The 20008-nt window shown below is 32.6% G+C and overlaps 2 protein-coding genes across 10 annotated transcripts in view; one reads left to right on the top strand and one right to left on the bottom strand.

Moving 5' to 3' along the window:
- The window catches only part of LOC134235013 (uncharacterized), a 40834-nt gene extending 35030 nt beyond the window's left edge, over positions 1–5804 (bottom strand). Inside the window, exons 1-3 of the mRNA XM_062717097.1 lie at positions 5720–5804; positions 4591–4634; positions 4407–4479 (exon numbers count right to left, since the gene is read on the bottom strand). Of these exons, the coding sequence (XP_062573081.1) occupies positions 4407–4479; positions 4591–4634; positions 5720–5747 (145 nt within the window). The 5' untranslated portion in view covers positions 5748–5804. The remainder of the gene's footprint in view (positions 1–4406; positions 4480–4590; positions 4635–5719) is intronic.
- Positions 5805–15259: 9455 nt separating this feature from the next.
- Positions 15260–20008, top strand: part of LOC134235011 (kinesin-like protein KIF13B) — a 128156-nt gene continuing 123407 nt past the window's right edge. For 5 of the 9 annotated variants that reach the window (XM_062717088.1, XM_062717092.1, XM_062717095.1 and 2 more), the window contains exons 1-2: positions 15261–15565; positions 19418–19487. In XM_062717088.1, the coding sequence (XP_062573072.1) occupies positions 15511–15565; positions 19418–19487 (125 nt within the window). In that variant the 5' untranslated portion in view covers positions 15261–15510. Of the gene's footprint in view, positions 15566–19417; positions 19488–20008 lie in introns of all 9 variants that reach the window. The other 4 variants (XM_062717089.1, XM_062717091.1, XM_062717093.1 and 1 more) reach the window with 2 other exon arrangements.

Below are 20008 nucleotides of genomic sequence, written 5' to 3' on the forward strand. Positions count from 1 at the left end.
TGAATGAGTTTACATATAATGGAAATGTCCTTCAAACAGTTTCAAAATTTTGTTATCTTGGATTAACTTTGAAATGCAATGGAAATCTAAACTTAGCAATGTCAGTACTTATGGAAAAGGCCAGAAAAGCACATTTTAAGATTAAATAAAGAAAACTATTGGTTTGGATAATCCACGTAAACTTTTGGAAAAACTTTTTGACTCAATTATAACACCAGTTCTTCTTTATTGCTCTGAGATCTTGGGTATTTATAATAACAATGGTGAAAATTCTATAATTGAAAAATTGAAGTTTATTAAGGAAATTTTAGGAGTACATATTGTAAAACTACTAATGCTCCTTGCAGAGCAGATTTAGGTAGACAACCCCTGTGGACAAGAATACAGTTTTCAAGTATAAAATTTTGGAACCATCTTATTACTTCCAAGAATACTTTAGCATTTAAAATCTATAAAACAACAGTCAAAACAAACTCATGGACTAAAAATATTTTTTCACTTTTCAACAAGTTACAATTTTCATTCATTACTAAAAAAGAAAATTCAATAAAACCACTTCTGAGAAGCATAAAACAAAGAATAAAACATAAGACCCCTGCTTTTATATTGTGACTTGGACTGCCCAAGTCACAATATAAAAGCAGGGGTTAGAGTCAGAGGAATCTCAGATTAAAGAGGAATATGCAAAGATTCATAATTCATCGAAACTAAAATTTTATCAAGTTGTTTTTAATAATTTCAAGCGATGCGGATACACTGATATATTAAAAAAGAAAACAGACAGATCAAATATTAGCAGATTGAGACTTAGTGCCCATAACCTTGCCATAGAAAAAGGAAGACATTTTTCTATACCCACAGATAAAAGAATTTGTAATATATGTAACACAGGGGAGGTTGAAGATGAATTTCATTTTCTCTTCATCTGCCATAAATACAATAATCATAGGTTAACTTTTGAAAGGAATTTGATGAATTTTTTCCATGATAAAACATTAAATATGTCTAATACTCAAAAAGTTAAACTTTGCTTTAATAGCCATTGTCCAGAAGTACTGAAAATAACAAACTCATTTATTAAAAAATGTATTACATCTAGAAATGACTGCATAACATAATTATTTTACAAATGATGTACAATTTATCTATGATTATGTATAGCCTTACATTCTATACCAGATTATTGTTTATATATGATGAACAATTGATGATGTGCCTTTGCCAATTATTGTAATTGTGTTTGTGCCAATAAATATTTGTATTTATATTTGTATTGATTAATTATGGCATTTTTAACCCTTTGAGTCTGTTGTACTCCCTACCCATCACCTGCCATCATGATTTGGACAAGAGGCCCAGGGGCCACATTGCTCACCTGAGCGCATTGGCTAGGAAAAAGCACAAATCAGATCAGAATTGAAAAGTTTGGGGGGGGGGGGGGGCCTTGAATTTTAATACTACTTGAGAATGCCTCCATATCAATACAGCATTTAACTTTGCTGTTCTTGAGAAAAAGGGTTTAAAGATTTTTTTTTTACATTTTGTTTGTATATATTACTTCATAATAATTTGAATTTGATTCCCCCATTGTTTCCCTCCCTACCCCAAAGGATCATGATTTGAACAAATTTTCAATACATGAAGATGCTTTAATCCACCATTGAGACCCCATCCTACCCTTGGGGGTTATGATTTGAATAAATTTAATTCTATACTACTCGTGTCCGATGCTTCTATATAAATATGACTAAGCATGGCTTTGCTATTTGAGAAGAACATTTTTTAAAAATATATTTTAATGCAAAATTTGGATCCCCCCATTGTGGCCCCACCCTACCCCCCGGGGTTATGATTTGAACAAACTAGAATCTACACTATCTGAGGATGCTTCCATATAAATATCACTAATCATGGCTTTTGCAGTACATGAGAAGAAGATTTTAAAAGATTAATACCTACGTGTTCCTATGCAAAACTTTGATTGGCCATTGTGGCCCCACCCTACCCCCAGAGGTCATGATTTGAACAAACTTGAATCTACACTACCTGAGGCTGATTTCACATGAGTTTCATCTTTCCTGTCTAAATGAATCTTGAGAAGATTTTTTAATATTTTTTCTATATATTCCTATGTAAAACTTTGATCAGCCATTGCGGCCCCACTATAACACAGGGGGTCATGATTTGAACAAATTTGAATCATATTTCTTGAGGCTGATTTCACACCAGTTTCACTTTTCCTGTCACAATGGTTCTTGATAAGAAGATTTTGAAAGATTTTTCCTATATATTCCTATGTAAAACTTTGATCGGCCATCGTGGCCCTGCCCTACCCCCGGGGGTCATGATTTGAAGAAATTTGAATCTACACTACCAGAGCATAATTCCACATGAGTTTCATCTTTCCTCAGTCTCAATGGATCTTGAGAAGAAGATTTTTAAAGATTTTTCCTATTTCCTACATAAACTTGATCGGCCATTGTGGCCCCACCCTCAACCCCTGGGGGTCATGATTTGAACAAATTTAAATCTACACTACCAGATGCTGATTCCACATGAGTCTCATCTTTCCTGTCTTAATGGTTCTTGAAAAGATTTTTTTTTTAAATTTCCTGTATACATGTTGACTCGTAAATGTTATTTTAATTTAAAGATTCCTGATGTAATCCTCATATAATTTTACCATATGTGTTTGGTGATAACCTTAACCAGACCAGGATACCCACTGGGAGCCAGTTGGCAGGAGTCCGTCGTGAAACGGGGTGTGTCTGAGTGGATGTGGCTGAGCCAACACCAGGATATGATGCATTAATAGAGAATTAAGTCGTATTTATTGTAAATAATAGCAGTAAAAATGTTGTAAATATTGTTTATACTGATTTTATTTATAGATAAACAAATTGTAAATAGATAAAAAATCTTGTTGTGTCTGACTGAACAGAGCACGACGGCTGTTGTGACAGCCATCAAATTTTCACTATTCCTGAATTGTATCTCCCCTTGAATGAGGGGGTGTCCCTTCATTTGAACAAACTTGAATTCCTTTCACCTAAAGCTGCTTTTTGGCAAGTTTGGTTAAAATTGGCCAAGTTGATCAGAAAACTTACTTGAGCTTTTTTTGCTCAGGTGAGCTGCAAAGAAAATTGTGCATTTCTCTTGCAAGACAAATCTGCTATCAAGTTATTTTAAAATTACAGCTGAACTTCGGTATCTCACACAGTACTAAAATCTCAAACACCATTGATATATTGAAGTGAAATTCCCAACCACTTAATCTCTAAGTAATCTCACCTAATATCGAATCCTCATACACTTAACAAAACTTCTAAGTGTTAACTCTAATTATTGTATTTATTTAAAAACAACTTTATAGAATGGTATGATACCATTCTATAAAGACTCATTTCTTCTCAACAATTGTTCAAAGAAAATCAAATATTACCGATGAAAACCAGTGACGAAGCTTAAAAACAATAAATCTGTACTTTGCGACACGTGTTTTGTGTAATTAGTATATTTTGTGATCATTATCAATTTTTAAAAAATTCAATCATATGAAAATCTTAATGATAGGATTCGGTGCTCGTGGCAGTCTTATATCAGTCTGATGGTCTGAATCATCCTTAAAGCAGTACACTTACGTGCTAAACGTCCAAGGATACGGTAAATCACTTTTTATTCCCGAGAACTTTATTTTCGCGTAATTACGCAAGACAGTGAGCTTGCAAAAATGTCATTCTCACGTATAATAGTATTTCTTAAGATTTTATAGAGAAGTAACAACAATTTGTGAAAATAAAGTCTCGCTAATAAAGAGTAAATGACAATTTACAATAATGACAATCGCGAAAATTTAGTGATCAACAGCTTTGACCAAAAGACCAAATCTGTGTGATGATGCACTGCCAGATTTCCGGATCTGAATCCCATTGAACACATTTAGTTTATTAAAAGGAATACCAACCCCCCCCCCCTCCACACAATTTCAACGGTTTAGAAAGATCTAGGCAGTAGGTGTGGCATCAGATGGATCAATCTCCTATTCAGGGGTAGAGTAATTTGAGCGAGTGATGGTCTTACTCCATAGAGATTATTTTACGTGAATTTTCATTTTGAGGGTACATCATTTCCTTGACACTTTGCTTAAAATTCTGACAAGATACTTACATGAAATTTATCCAACATCGAATTGAAATAGGCATCATTAACCATGAATTAAAGAAATTATTTATTGTATGCAACACTTAGAAGTTTGGTTCAGTGCATTTTTCTCTCTCTTTTTTCCTTGATCAAAGCGAGCTTGAGAGGTTTGACTTATTATGATATAAAGATACAAATTAATTCAGAAACCTTTTATAAATAAAAGAAAATGTATAAATCTTATCTGTAAATGTTTTCCTGCTTACCTGTCCAATCCTTATGTCGTGGGTTTAGATGCCAACTCTTATATGTTTCCATCATTGTTTCCAGAGTTCTATACTATCAAAAATTAAATAAGATTTCATATGCATAAAAAGAACAATAAAATAAAATGCCAACTTCTAAAATTTCTTTCAACATTTGTTGGCTGGGACAAGGGCTTGTTTATACCTTGTGTCTGCCAGCTTGACATTGGGACAACAGCATTACTAAATCTGAAAAAAAAGTGTTTCGATCTTGAGTGACATTCCTTTTTTTCTCACTTCTGTAGCTATACAAGTTAGAACTATATATGGCAATGAACGCATACTACTTTTTATACTTTTATACCAATTTCATGCACTATAGCATTGGGTCATATAAAATATTATAATCAAAATTACATGACCAATGGAAAGTCTAATCCATGATCATGCTTGTAAAAATTTCCCCCAAAAAAAACGAACAGATAACAGGACATTTTAATTATGTTCAAAATTGAGCCTAACTTCTGAGTTTTTTAGCAAAAATTATCAAACATTTTTGTTGATTATACCACCAGCTGCAGTGTGTAAATAATGGCCTAACAAATAGTATGAAAAAAGGTCAGCATTTGACTCAAAATCATCCGTGATGAGTAAAAGCTGAGATCACTAGTAGGCTGTGGATATCCGTAGACCAAGCTGGGACTTGGACTTGGCTTACAGTACTTGGCCATAAGTGAGTCATAATTTTATTTTTCCACTATATATTTCATTGAAAAACGCATTTTTCTAAAATATTATTACAGTCTCATTTGTTGTTTCTTTTAAATGTCTAAAACACCATAAAATGCAGAATTTGTTGTAGTTTCTTCACATTATTTCAAAAAGTTTTATCTTTATGCATTACCGAGAAATCACAGGTCAAGTGCAAAACAAAAATTTTAAGACTTCAATTTGTTAAGAAATCATAATAATTTGAGGTTTGAAAATTTTGTCTTGACAATATTTTATAATTTATTCTAAATGGTTTAAGAATCCTTTTGTTTATCATCTAAGATAAGAAAATTTGAATAATTCTGCATTTTTCAGTGAAAAAATCATAAAAATTGAGCTAAAATTGACTTCACAACAAGTTTTTATAAAAATAGGTTTTTCAATGAAATATATAGCGTAAAAATAAAATTATGACTCACTTATGGCCAGGTACTGTATCTTTGCATCCAGGAGTCAGTAAGGACATTTCCTAGAACTCCACTGATGTTCATTAAAGACATTGGTATTTTTTGAATTCCTCGATATCCTATAATAATCTTTTTAACGATTATTCGCTGACTTACACAAAATTTTCTTAATATCCATGGCCATGCCAACTCCAAATTCGTCTGCGTGGATTTCCTACATGTGTTCTGTATTTCTGTATCACAAACCCGACAATATTGAAAAGTATACTTATTTAAAAATAATACAAGAAAACATTGATGTAACCATCAATTGTCGCCCTGGAAAAAAATAAAGTAAACAATGGAAATGAGTCTTGATCATCTAACTGCTTCGATATACATGTGAAAGATTTTTCATGCGTCTAAATGGCGGGGCGATCTAGACGAGAATATTTTGAAAACTTATAGTCGGATGAAAATCAAACTAAAACGATAACCTTTTAACTTCAATTCCTCAAGTAAATATTGGCTGCATAAAATATAAATGAAACCAGACACATGCATCACCTATATTCAAAAATGTATTTCACTTTAAGAATGTAAAACACGAACTGTGTAGAGTACGTTTTTATGCGATGTTTTAAAAAAAAGCGACCTGTCGTTTTTTCGATAGTAAATGATAAGCAACTTTATATATATTAAACATATATAAAAAACATACATCATTTTAATATCATTTATTCCAAGCTCTCTGATTGGCTCAAACTTGATCACATGATTAGTATACAGTATACAGCATAAAGACCGCCTCTTCGTGGTTATGAAATTTTTTTTTTTTTTCTATTAGTTCAGTAAAATAATTATTAAGGTCAAGATCTAGTAAATGAAAGGTGCCTACAGATTTATCAAACTTGAGAAATAAATTCCTTTATTGATGCTTTACAACTTTAGCTTGGTCAAATAAGGTGTTTGGGGCATAATTTGTAGGTAAACAACATGAAAAACTGTATCTTAAACTGTCATTTTCAATGAAAAATTAAGAAAACCAGTCATGAATATGGGAGTTTTTTTCGTATTTGCCTACAGTCTCTCAGAAAATGGTAATTAGTATGTTCATGGCCTCTTCTTTAAATCAATATCAAATTTAATATAGGGTATCCGTCAAGGTCAAAAGGTCAAGGTTGTTGATATCAAATGAAAGGTTTTGCCACAAAGAATACATATGTGAAATATGAAAGTCCTGGTATCTATTGTTCAAAAGTTGTGGCCAAGGTCAAATTTTTTGAAAAGTAGTTCAAAGTCCAAGTTCCAAGGGGCAAAGTTCTTCGTATTCGATGAAAGGTCTTCTCACAAGAATTAAATATATGAAGTATGAAAGCCCTAGCCCTTACCATTCAAAAGTTATGGTCAAAGTTAAAGTTTTTTCATAAGTATGGAAATCTCCAAGGTCACCGTCAAAAGGTCAAAGTTGTTGGTATCCAATAAAAGGTCTTGTTACAAATAGTATATATGTGAAATATGAAAGTCCTAGTACCTACCATTCAAAAGTTATGGACAAAGTAAAAGTTTGGAATTTTTTGTAAAAGTGGGTCAAACTCCAAGGTCAAGGTCAAAAGGTCAAATATGATGGTACTCAAAGAAAGATCTTGTCACAAGGAATACACATATGAAATATGAAAGTCATAGCTCCACTGAATCAAAAGTTATGGGCAAGGTTAAAGTTTTTGTGACGGACGGACAGACTGACGGACAGCTAGACGGACAGACGAATGAGATTTAGTGTCCCCTCGCTTTCGCGAAAGCGGAGGACAAAAATTGAAAATTGTTCAACAAGTGAAAATTGTTCTGAATATGCTACAGCTGCGAATGACAGAAGGATAATTATTTTTCTACATTTTGCACCGCACCATGCAGGATATCCTCCTCTGCAGAAAATATAGGCATTATCACGTGTCAAAGATCCAGGGTATCAACACACAGAATGTATAAATTTACGACCTTGACCGTTGATCCTTTGATCTCAAAATAAATAGGGGTCTTCCTTATGCCGTTGGAAGTTCTGTAATACTTTCGTTTCTGCGTCATATCTTGAGAAGCATTTGAAATTTTACGCAGCAACTCCCTATGGCCTAAGGAAGACACCTATATATATATTTATATTTGAAGTCAAAGAATCAAAGATCAAGATGATAGATTAATAATTAAAATCTGTCTGTTTCAACATTTTCGTTTCCGTGCTATAATTGAGTAGCCTTTGAGCTTCTGTGGTGAAATTTTAAACCGTATCTTCCTATGGCCTAAGGAAGAACCTTATGTATTTTGATACCAAAAGGTCGTCAGTCAAGGTCGTAAATTCATACATTCTGTGAGTATGCGTAAAACGTTCATTTTTGGGCGATATCTCAAGAAGTTTTTAAGCTTTTGCAATAAAAATTTATAGCATAACTTCTTATGGCCCCGTCCGCCATTCTTAAAGTGTCCGTCCTTCGACTCCTCCCTCAAAAATCAGCGCATGCCCTCTTTTCACAGGTTCTCTGAATAAGCTCCTTTATATTGAACTGAACTGAATTTATTTAAACTTTTCACAATTTTACAATTGTTTACCGAGATATAAATGTAAACAACAATGATGACAAATAAAAATACATTTATAGCATGCGTGAGTATGAGGATAGACAAGTAGTGCAATTATAGGTATAGATCTTTACTAATTCGGGGAGCGCGTTTTAGTAATTTTTTTTTAAATATACACATTTTTTTAAAATGACAGTTTCTCTGAATTCATTATTTCTCTAAAAGTAATTGTATTTTTAAATCGTAACTGTTTGCGTTAAACATTTATTTCTTTCACGTGTCACTGATGTACAATTTAATATGTAATGGAATTCATCTCCTATTTCTTTTAAATGACATTTCTTACATAATTTAATCTCTCTTGGTTCATTTCACCAACGTCCAGTTTCAATTGGTAAATAATGATTACAAGTACGAAATTTGCAGAAGTGAATGGCTTCTTTTCGTGATAGAATTTCTAAATATTTTTCAAATTTTAGTTCGTATTTGTATATTCTGTAATTTAGGGTCTTTGATAAATTTTGAACATCCGAATTCCATTTTTGTTTAAACTGATCGATTGAAGTTAATTTTACTTTCGCTCTTAACCAGTTTGGATTAAAGGTTTGACTGTTCCAAATATTCGAAAGTCCACAATTGTTTAAAATATTCAAGACATTATTTATCCAAGCAATCTTTTTATATCAGAACCATTTCCAGTTTAGCTTGGACTTTCAGTAAGGCGTGGCATTCTCGACGTTGCATAATTAGCTTCTGAAATTTACACAGCTTTCATTCACTGTTGAAATATACATGGGATAGAAATTCGGGCAAATGCCAATTAGTGTATCGAATAACCAATAACATTGTATCGTCCGGCAAAGAGGTGGAGCTTAAGTCGTCTCATCGTTGTCAACAACAAAGTTCCTGATGTTATTAATTTCTTAACCAATGAGAATCTATTCGCCATTTGAAAGACGCTAACTAGACACATTCTGTAGCCAATATATATATATATATATCTTATCCATCTCCCAACCCTTCATAGTCGTCTCTACAAGTGATAAACTCGCTTGATTAAAATTATTTGTTAGATTGCTGAAAATTCACTCCAAGCGATTTTATTGCCTGTAGAGACAACTTTAAATGGTTGGGGATGGATAAAATATACATATTGGCTACAGAATGTGTCTAGATTTAGAGAGTGAAAGGTATAGTTGATTGACCAGTGCTAGAAAGTGGAGCAAGTCTCCCCAAAAGTACGCAAAAAATATTGCGCTGTAAAATTACACCCTTTTTGCATTACGGGATCTGTAGCGTTATGGTCAAAGACAAATATATAAAACCATAACGCTACAGATCTGCAGTTAGAGAACACCCATCCATGCCTTTTTCTCCAGAGTATCAGATTCCAGGATATCGCTTTAATTAAATCTAGTACGCTGTTCATATGAAATACTAAAATCGATTTCAAAGCTTATGTCAGCTTTATTGTATTTTCATGTCATCGTTGTGGTGCCATTCCGTTGTTCTTGCAATTTAATATCTACCTTTGACAGTCCGATACTAGTGGGCAGTCTTATATATCCTTAAAAATTACACTGTTGCTAATTGGTTACTAGTAAATAGAATTAAAAAGCGTAATTTGCTATCCGTTAAATAATTACGTACATAGTCTACTATGTACAATGCTTCGACAGAAAATGATGTGTCAATCAAAAAATATATTCAAGGACAGATGATACACACAAACTTTTGTCAAAAGTTTTGATAATAGCAACTTGGGTCATGTTTTAATGAATAAAATGAATAGTTTCACCGCATAGTTTTTAATTTTTTATTCAAAGTTGCACAAAAATGGAATTTGAAGTGAAAAATATTTTGTCTAGAATAATAAGGATGGTTTCAGAAGTGTAGAATTTTGAACATCACAGAAGGTTACAAATTGCTTTATATTCTAGAAATGAATTATTTGCATCATTTGCAATGAAATTAGGTCAAAAAATATATACTAATCCAGTCATCCATTTTTTGTTTGTATCATCTGTCCTTAATTGGAAAATGAAAATGATGCTAAATTTGTGATTTTAATCAACAGATTTCTTTTTTTTTATTGTTATCCAAATTATCTATTATACATGTAGACGCTACCTTTTATAAAATTATTTCCAATGCCTGTCATAAGAAAATTAATATATACCTTCAGTCTCAGTGTCATTTTTTGTGTTTATCTACATTTACATTAATTTCAGCTGTATTCCCCTTTCCATTCACAAACCATCCAACTCGTTACTTTTTATACCCCCACAAACAAATTTTGGGGATATAGGAATCACTTTGTCCGTCTTTCTTTCCGTCTGTATGTGCAAACGTCGTATCCGGTCAATATTTTTCTTATGGAGGAATATTAGAAATTATTTACTTCATACAAATAAATTTTCATGACCTGAGGATGTGTCATAACCTTGACGCAAGGTCAGTATGGCAAGTTCAAGGTCACTTGAAAGAAAAGTTAATAATTCGTGTCCGATTCATATCTTTTTCTTTTTTAGATAAACTTGGTGAGTTCCCCATTTTACACAACGATTGCTTATGACCCGACCATGTGTGTCATGACCTTGACCCAAGGTCATTTGGGAAAGTTCAAGAATATAAAAGAAAAATTTCATAGTCTGGTACATGACTTTCTTCTGGATAAAATAGGTGAGTTTTTCATTTTAAAAAGATTGCTTATGACCTGACCGGTTATGACACAGGTCATTTGGGCAAGTTTGAGGTCACTAAAAGCAAAAATTTCTTTTAATACGTATCCGATCCATATCTTTCTTATGGATAAAATTTGAGAGTTTTACTAAAAGATTATTACTTGAGGGTATATGTTATAACCTCGAAAAAAATTCATAATTCGTCGCCTGTTCATATCTTTCTGTTGGATTAACTTGGCGAGTTCCCCAGTTGACCTGCATTTGTGTCTTACTGTGTAATGATCTTGACTCAAGGTCATTTTTGCAAGTTTACGCTCACTGACAGAAAAAAAATCATAAATCGTGTTCTGTCCGTATCTTTCTCATGGAGAATGTTTGGATATTGGGAGTTTCCACTTCACGCTGAGATGGCTTATGTCCTGAGGATGTATCGTGATCTTGACCTTAGTCACTCTACATAAAAAATGATAAGTAATGCATCCATACTTTCCAATTGAGAAATACTTGAAAAATTGTTATTTATTTTTTCAATGTAATAAAAAAAAACGTTATAATTAGAATTAATGTTTTGATATGCTGTGCCTTAGCTTCATTCATTAAAAAACATAATGATCTATTACCGGCCGTGAACACCTCTTAGATACATTAACTTGTCCATTTTGGACAGTTCTATAGTTAAGCTCTGTGTATGTTTTAGGTAAGAAACATTAAGGAGTGCCTCAAATGAGCTTAGTATGATGATTTCAAGCGCACAATTCCTTTTAAAAGCTTCTTCCCCTCCACTATAAATTCAGCAGACATGTTAGGTATTGAACGAATGTTAGGTTCTGATGGTTTTCAGTAAAATTGCCTTCATTCTTTTGAAAATCTTGTCTGATTCTGGGTAAAATCAGCAAGCAGATGAACTAAGATATGCTTATGATATGCAAAGGGTGTCTATTCCAAAACTGTGCAATCCACAGTCTCTTGGCTAGGGGTTTAATTTAACTTTTGGTGTTTAACGGGATGTACCGATCAAAGCAGCTTTCTTTTCCCATATATTGAGAAAAGATGACTTCTGCATAATTTATGTTTGTCGCCCCTGGGTCAGTGAATCTGGTGTTAGGGCAGGACTCTATTTATTACAAATAGTAAAAAAAAAAACCAATTATACTAAATATGCATTATTTTCTTGAAAAGTATCTTTTTCGTCGATCAAGCATTACGGAAACAAATTAAATGCAAGGTTATGATGAGCATGTAATTAAGTGGCAGAGATTAAGAGTTTCAATTATGTGACGGGGCTCTATTGGATTATGAGAAAAATGCATTAATACTTTGAAAATCTTCTCTTTTTCCCTGATCATTTAGCAGATAAACTAAGTGCATTATTATGATGAGCAAGAGTGCTTCTTCCCAAATTATGAAATTCATATTTTTTGGACTATCTAATCCAAAGAATGGAATTGAAATGGCAATGTTTTAAAGTCGTATATGGCATACAGATTGATAAATTTGGATAACGAAAGTTAAAAAGATCTTTCTTTTTATTTTGTTACTTTATAGAACAAGGGACCCATGTGCCATATCACTCACTTGAGTAACTTTGGCCATGCTTTTCTTTAGCAGACCCCCCTTGTAATACCTATTGTGGTGACCCCATTGAACAATTTAGAATCTACACTACCCAAGGATGCTTTCATACAAGTTTCAGCCTTTTTTACCGAGTGGTTCTTGAGAAGAAGATTGTTACAGATTGCCTGTTCCTATATATTTCTATGTAAAACTTGGATTCAATCACTGCAGCGGCCCCGTCCTACCGCCGATGGTCATGATTTTAACAATTTAGAATCTACAATACCCCCAGGATGCTGCATATAAGTTACCATTCATCTCTCTCTCTCTCTCCCTCTCTCTCTCTCTCTCTCTCTCTCTCTCTCTCTCTCTCTCTCTCTCCAAAAAATTTCAGCATTTCTGGCTCAGTGTTTCTTGAAATATATTTTTTTAATGACCCCCCCCCCGTTTTTGTCTTTTCTTGATTATTTCCCCTTGTAAGAAAACTTGGCCCTTGATTTTAACAATTTAAACTTCCCTTTACCAAAGGATGCTTTGTATAAAGTTTTTTTTGTTTAAATTGGCCCAGTGTTTCTTGAAAAGAAGTTCACAATGTGAAAAGTTTACAGACCGACGCTTCCAGCTAAGGTGAGCTAAAAATTTTCAACTTTCCTAGAAATTAAACAATGAAAATCAATTGCAATTCACGGATACTTAAATCCAATTTAATTATTGAAACCTGAGGTTATTCAAGTTCAAAAATCGGTAAAAACAACAAAAAATTTTTTTTAACTGTTTGAGGCCTATACCTACATGTAAGGAAATATAATAAAGGTAGTTCGATCCTCAGGGTCATAAAATTTGCAGTTAAGTAATCAAAAATACTCATAAAAGTATCTCTAAATCCACATGTTATGTAAATTCACCCACAGTATTTCTTTTAAGTTTAAAGTTAATCATATTATATAGGGAAAATTGTGAAATCTCCAATATTTTTGCAGAAAAAGCGAATTGGAATATCAGCAATGCATTTTCTAATTGCAAATTGATCAACAAATATATTTAGGTATCCAGGCATTCAGAGAAATTATCATGATTTTCATACTTATTTGGTATTTTTTGTCTTCTATTTCCGTCATGTATTCCAATATACATAGTGTAAAAGGCTTTTGCTATCATTGCAAGACACCACAAATCACTTCTTATTTCATTACATGCTAATAAGCATTGGTATATCTAAGGCTGGATTCAAGAAAATCTTATTTCTCTAAAATTGTATTATTTTTTTCCTTTTATAGGCTACAAATGTCAACTTTTATACGACCTTTTCTAAGACTTCCAAAAACCTTGAATCTGATAAAGATGAATAAAATGAAAATTGTTGCAAAAAAATTTCATTTTCAAGCTTCATTTTGATGCCTTTCAAATTAAATATTAATTTTGGAGTTATCCTACCTGGCTGAGGATCGGATATCCTTAATATAACATCAAAACATTAGCAGGGATGTCTTGTCAAAGCATAATATACATGTCAAACATTAAAATCGTCGTCTTTACCACTGATCTTGTTAGGAGTTTGGTATAACATTTTTTAATTTAGAATGAACTCTCTAAGTACATGACACTGGAGGATTTAAGGGGGTGGGGGGGTCCATTCCCATTTGGTGCCGTGACGAGGATATTTACATATTTACATAACTTTAGCCTGCGCAGTGAAGTTAACACCAAGATATAACTGGTATCATTTTCGAGTATACTTTTATTCAATTAGAAATAGTCTTCAAAAGTATACCAGATTTATTAAAACTGCATTTACCACTTAAACACCATTTTTGACAAAATTCATCCTATTATGCCTTTAGCTATTTTTTGAAGACCATTGTCTGAGGTTGTTAACAGAACAACATCATCAGTATTATAATAAACAACATCTGTCTAATTTTTTTAAGTGTACCAGGGTTCGGTGTAATAGACAGAATATACTGAAAGATCATTTATACATTGCTTGTTATTGTTTGTAGGCCTACTTGCGTCACCTCCCTTGTGGAGGACTGGAGTACTATAAAACATATATCCTTTGGTTCAAGAATCGGGGTCTATACCATAAATAATTAAGACGCATATTAAAATAATTAAATGATATAAACAATCATGATTGAAAACTGTGTGACAGGTGAAAGAGTCGAAATCCCGCGCTCTGATCTATCGTATTTTTCCTCAATTTGAAGGCCACAACAAAATACTTACTATATTCTTATCATACAAACCCTTTCTTAAAATTCTCCTTCAAATAGTGTATGTTGATTCAACTGATTAAATGACAGAATTATATTGTCCATTGGATTTTTTAAAAACATATTGTTTGAAAACTTAGTCTCCATGTAAAGACTGATCTACATACAGATTTTGTCAATGAGGAACACATGCAGGCATCTCCTAGTCTTAATTGTTTAATCATGTTAATATATGTGTATGTAGAATCGTATAGAACTCTTTTTAAGAAGGCTAGTTTGTAGATGACCAACTTAATTATCAGCCTGCTTATATGATAAATTTGCTGTTGGTTTGTTACCCCCCCCCCCCTCCAATTAACACTATAAGTGATTAAGTCTCTGCATGCTAAATTCCGCTGGAACAGACAATGTACATGTACATACCATCTATCTGACTCCCTGAATCTTGTATATTATTCTTATAACTTAGAATATATATATTTTTTATTCTGTATAAAACGACGTTGAGATTTGTACCAAGCTACACAGACAGACCAGTTTGTATATTGATTTTGATTGCTGTGCTGTTGTGTATCTCATTTACTGTGCCATGAGTCACAGTTTCTTTCATAAGGATATAGCATGGATGAACATTTCTCTGTGGATAGATACTTTGGAAGAAAAATAGAATTGATGCGCTTGAATGTTTTACACCTTACTTAAAAAAGTATTAAAATTTATTTTTTTAGGATTTTGATATAACCCCCAGAAGGTTTCTTGATAAACGGCGGAAGTAATTTGGTGGGAGGAAGTGCCCGGATTAATATTATGGGAAAATGGCGATATACAAGACGTCGATGTGTGTTGGTATCGAAGTAAATCCGGACTAACAGTATGAGTTTTAATTGTATTCACTTGGACGCCTGTTTCTAGGAGAATATTCATTTACAGAGCTACATCCAAAATGTCGACCGAAAAAGTTCGTGTGGCTGTGAGGGTCAGACCAATGAACAGGCGAGGTATCATGCGATATTTTGTTTATAAATGTTGACACTAACCCAGATATGAGTAGCAGAATATGTTAATGTTTTTTTTAAATAAAGATAGTAATTCCTTTACTACTGACTAATTTCCCCAGTAATGACGAATATTAATTAAGCTGCCTGTAAGACTGCCAGTGTGTTTGTCTTCGTCTGTCAGCACCTGAATAAGAGTTTTTTCTGGATAAACATACCCCCCCCACCCCCCCAGTTTAACGATACGAATAGTTACATAATTTTCAGTAATGGTTGTTTAATATCACTAAGTTCTATAAAGATGCTCTGAGTATTGTAAAGCACTGAAAGACTGTAAATACAGAGCTCCAGATAATTTTTTACCCCAAAGTGTATAAATTTACTCCCTGATTTTTTAATCAATGCAGATTTTGATTTTCAGCAAATTGATTGAAGAGTATTTTGTTTATTTATATATATATATATATATATATATATATATATATATATATATATATATATATATATGTGTTTTTGAAGAGGGAAAAAACTTCAAAGGTCAGTTCCTGCATTTATTTGAATAAATTTTGTAAATACATGTACCAGCAAGACTTTTTGCTAAGATTTGGAAGCATTCTTTTTTGACACGGAAGATTATACAGTAGGTCAAGGTACCATAGAGTCAGAGACACAGAAAACTTTTCCTTCATTTAAGATATCGTATCAAGAGTATACTGAGAGAAAAGAATCTTCGTTAATGTGGCAAGTTGAGAGAAAATTCGCTACGAACCCATAATAAAAAAAGTTATGCCTAATGCATAGTCTTCCTACATAGAAATTGATTTTAATCTATATCTCTGATTCTATCTCCCGAAATGGCGATCGACTTCATCATTACTAGAATATTCCTGATCGCTATAAGGCTTTTAAATCTGTACTTGGTTTTGAGAAAAATCAAACACTGAGTTAACCTCAATTCGTATCATTAAGTAAGTCATACCTGTGTTCTTCTTCAACTTGTTGTACGCAATACTTTCGTGGTGTAATGTGTATCAATAATTGCTAATGCATAATTGTATGCTCTATTTTAATTTTAATGCGTATTTTGTAAAATTTAATGCATATTTCTGCAAATACGCACCTTATCTGGAGCTCTGAAATATAATGCTGTCTCAAAGAATCTTAACATGCTTAACGAATATATATTTAGTTTACATCTCTTTATTCCAGTAGTAAACTTTAAGGTTAGAAGATACGTTCCTCATATATCTGTTCTGTACATTTTTGAAATGTATGAAAAATATTCAAAATTTTAATTACATTGATTCTGATTTTATTAAACCAGTTTTTGATCATCTTAAACAATACAACACTTTAAAATTTGATATTGAACATGTTGAAGAATTAAGGTTTTCCCCCCAAAATGATTACATACTAACAATAGAAACACAAATTTTCATAGGGATGAAATTTCGTTTTAATATTTGTCATGTGCAACATAGTTTCGTGGGCTTTTCAGGGGCTGACAAATAGATTTTTAAGGCACTTGTCCAAGGGCAAGTACATGGTCAAAATTGACTTGCCCTACCTGAATTTTTGCTTGCCCTACCATAAACTAATTCTGTATTTATAGATATTTTTCAAAAATAGAGGAAGAAAAATGCTGAGTAAATCATACAAGCTCCTATGCCCAGCTTTAAATTTATGGCCTACAAATAAATTCTATTTTTGATAAGTCACTTGCCCACGGGCAATTGGTTGATAAAATTTCACTTGCCCACCCCTAAAATTCACTAGCCTCGGGCGTCGGGCAATGGGATTTGTCATCCCCTGCTTTTAATTTTGTTGTTTTGAAAGTAATCCTATTCAATATGAAGTCATAGATAAATTTTGTGTGTGATTTAATATTGTTGGTAATTGTCAAAAACGAAATAAACGAAATTTAATCCCCCATAAATATTTCTGCTTTTACAGTATATAAGAAACACTACCCTCTGCTTTCTTGCACAAATGCTTGGTAACACTTGGTAAGGTACCTCAATTTTTGTGAGTAAACATACCGTAAAACGAGAAAATTTGGCGCATATGTATTTTAGCGCAAACGCAAGTGGGAATACATTAGCGCAAATAAATTTTAGCGCTTGCACTTGTCATAAATATATACATATGTGATATTTGGTTTTTTTATCCACACCCGTATTTGACTTTTTGGTTAGTCAAGCAAGGAAACACAATAGTGCTCCGACCCGTATATATAAGTAAATATTCGTCAACTTTACCGTGGTGTTGCAATGACACGGACATGACACAGTGTTAAAATTTATTTTATTTTTATTTTAAATAAAAGAAATGGAATATTTACGCATTTTATTCATATTAAAACAATGCATGCATCGAAAGAAAGTTACTTGGATAAACGGAAATCATAATCAGGTATTGTCTACAAGCTCAACCTGGCCATGCTTAATTGCACTGTTTACCTCGAGGCGATAGATGATTGACACGCCGAGAAGCCAAACTTTGAAGGTGCTAATGATAAGAATCAGGTAATAACTACCGGGGTAACAATAGTTTAATTAAATTATAATTTGGCAGAACTTTCTCGATCGATCCTACCATCTGCAGTGCTAGTGTGTATATAAAATCAACGACCCTTCGACATTACGTAATCGCGCCCTCTGGTTTACATGTACTAATGTAAAAGCTTTGAACACACACACACACAAATATTTTGAAATCTGTTAGCGCACAATAAATTTTAGCGTTCAGGGGCTTTTGCGTCAAAGGCGCTAAAATTAGTAGTGCGCCAAATATGCTCGTTTTACAGTATTAAAGTTGTAATACTTCAGTGATTAATTCTTGGAAAAAATTATATATTATTGAGAACATTTCATCTATCCTTAAGGTAAGGAAAAGAAACTGAGTATGGAATTGATTGAGGAATGAAAAATATATCCATCTGTGAACATGTACATGTCATTTGTTTCTTTGTTGACGGTCACTGTGTAATTTTGATGTGGTCCCCATTCTGATAAACATATATCTTCTAGACTGGATGAGTCAGAATTCATTGGTTTAATTTGGTTCAGTTCTATAAAAATTATTTTGTTCAAATTCATTTAACATGAGAATAGTATCAATAAAGGAAAAGTTTCATGGAAATTCATGCACATTCAGTCATTCACCATTTCTCTTTTTTGATTTCCCAACTGCATCATTGTGCATTGACATGAGTGAATAACAACTTCGAGTCGTCTGATTCCGTTTCTCTAACTCAGTTAAAGTTATACTTGCACATAACTTGTTGTTGGAAGATTTGTGTTCCACAGTTAGAGAAAAACTGGTTCAAAATGTAAACCATGCAATCACCATGGAATATGAAAAAAAATTATATATTTAATAGTATTTCAAATATATTTGAAAGAACTTTAAGGTTTTCCAAAGATTTGAAACTTTGAAATATGATACTACAAGACATTTCTTTTTGGTTTAGATACATGTGGTTTCTTTTTCACCAGGTCAGCTACATCTAGAAGTGACTTTAACTTAAAAATAGTGCTTTAGAAATTCAATGTAGAATTCCTCATAAAGACAAATTTGATTTAAAAAACATCCTTTGGATTGGATGTACATGTACTTTGTAAAAATTAAATTATCAAAGTAAAGTGAAAGAGGCATGTTTTGTGATTTGTACCGGTACATGTTTTATAAAGACAAATTTGATTTAAAAAAACATCCTTGGATTGGGTAACTTTGTAAAAATTAAATTATCAAAGTAAAGTGAAAGAGGCATGTTTTGTGATTTGTACCGGTACATGTTTTAAATGATAATATTGTAGTGCTTTATTCACAGTTGCTTATTGATGTCTATTTCAGAAATTGACATGTCAACTAAGGTGGTGGTGGATATGGAGGAAAATCAAACCATACTCTATCATCCCAGCAGGTAAAGTCAAAAGGCAATTTATCCTTGCTGAATGAAGAATGGGGAATTCATGAGCTCTCTTTCCAGCCATATAGCTAATTTATTAAAATATATAAGCCAAACAAATTTTATAGTGGAATCAAAGAATTGTCCTTATTCAGTTCATTGACTGTATCAAGCAATACATGAATTTAGAAATACTTAAAGACTGTACTTTAATTAGGTACAAATCCTGTTGAATACCTTTATTCCTTAAATATAACACTAACTTATCAAGTGATTGAGTAATCAAAAATAATTTAATGAAAATGCAACATGTAGTACAGTATCATAAACAGAAAATTTGGAGAAATTCAGTTGAAGAAAAATGAGTAGTTTTAGAAATAATTAAAAGTGTTGAACTGTTTTGCAAAAATGAGTAAGAAAAAAAGATTAACAAACTGTTTTATTTCCCGGGCACTCAAGATTTCCTACTGTTCTGTGAAATATGAATATTTCCTTCTTTTTTATGCCAACTCTGAAAAATCAGTATCTTAATTCTT

This window comes from Saccostrea cucullata, unplaced genomic scaffold (assembly GCF_032062105.1).
Source record: "Saccostrea cucullata isolate Sc308-1 unplaced genomic scaffold, CSIRO_AGI_Scuc_v1 ctg100, whole genome shotgun sequence".
Lineage (NCBI taxonomy): Eukaryota > Metazoa > Mollusca > Bivalvia > Ostreida > Ostreidae > Saccostrea > Saccostrea cuccullata.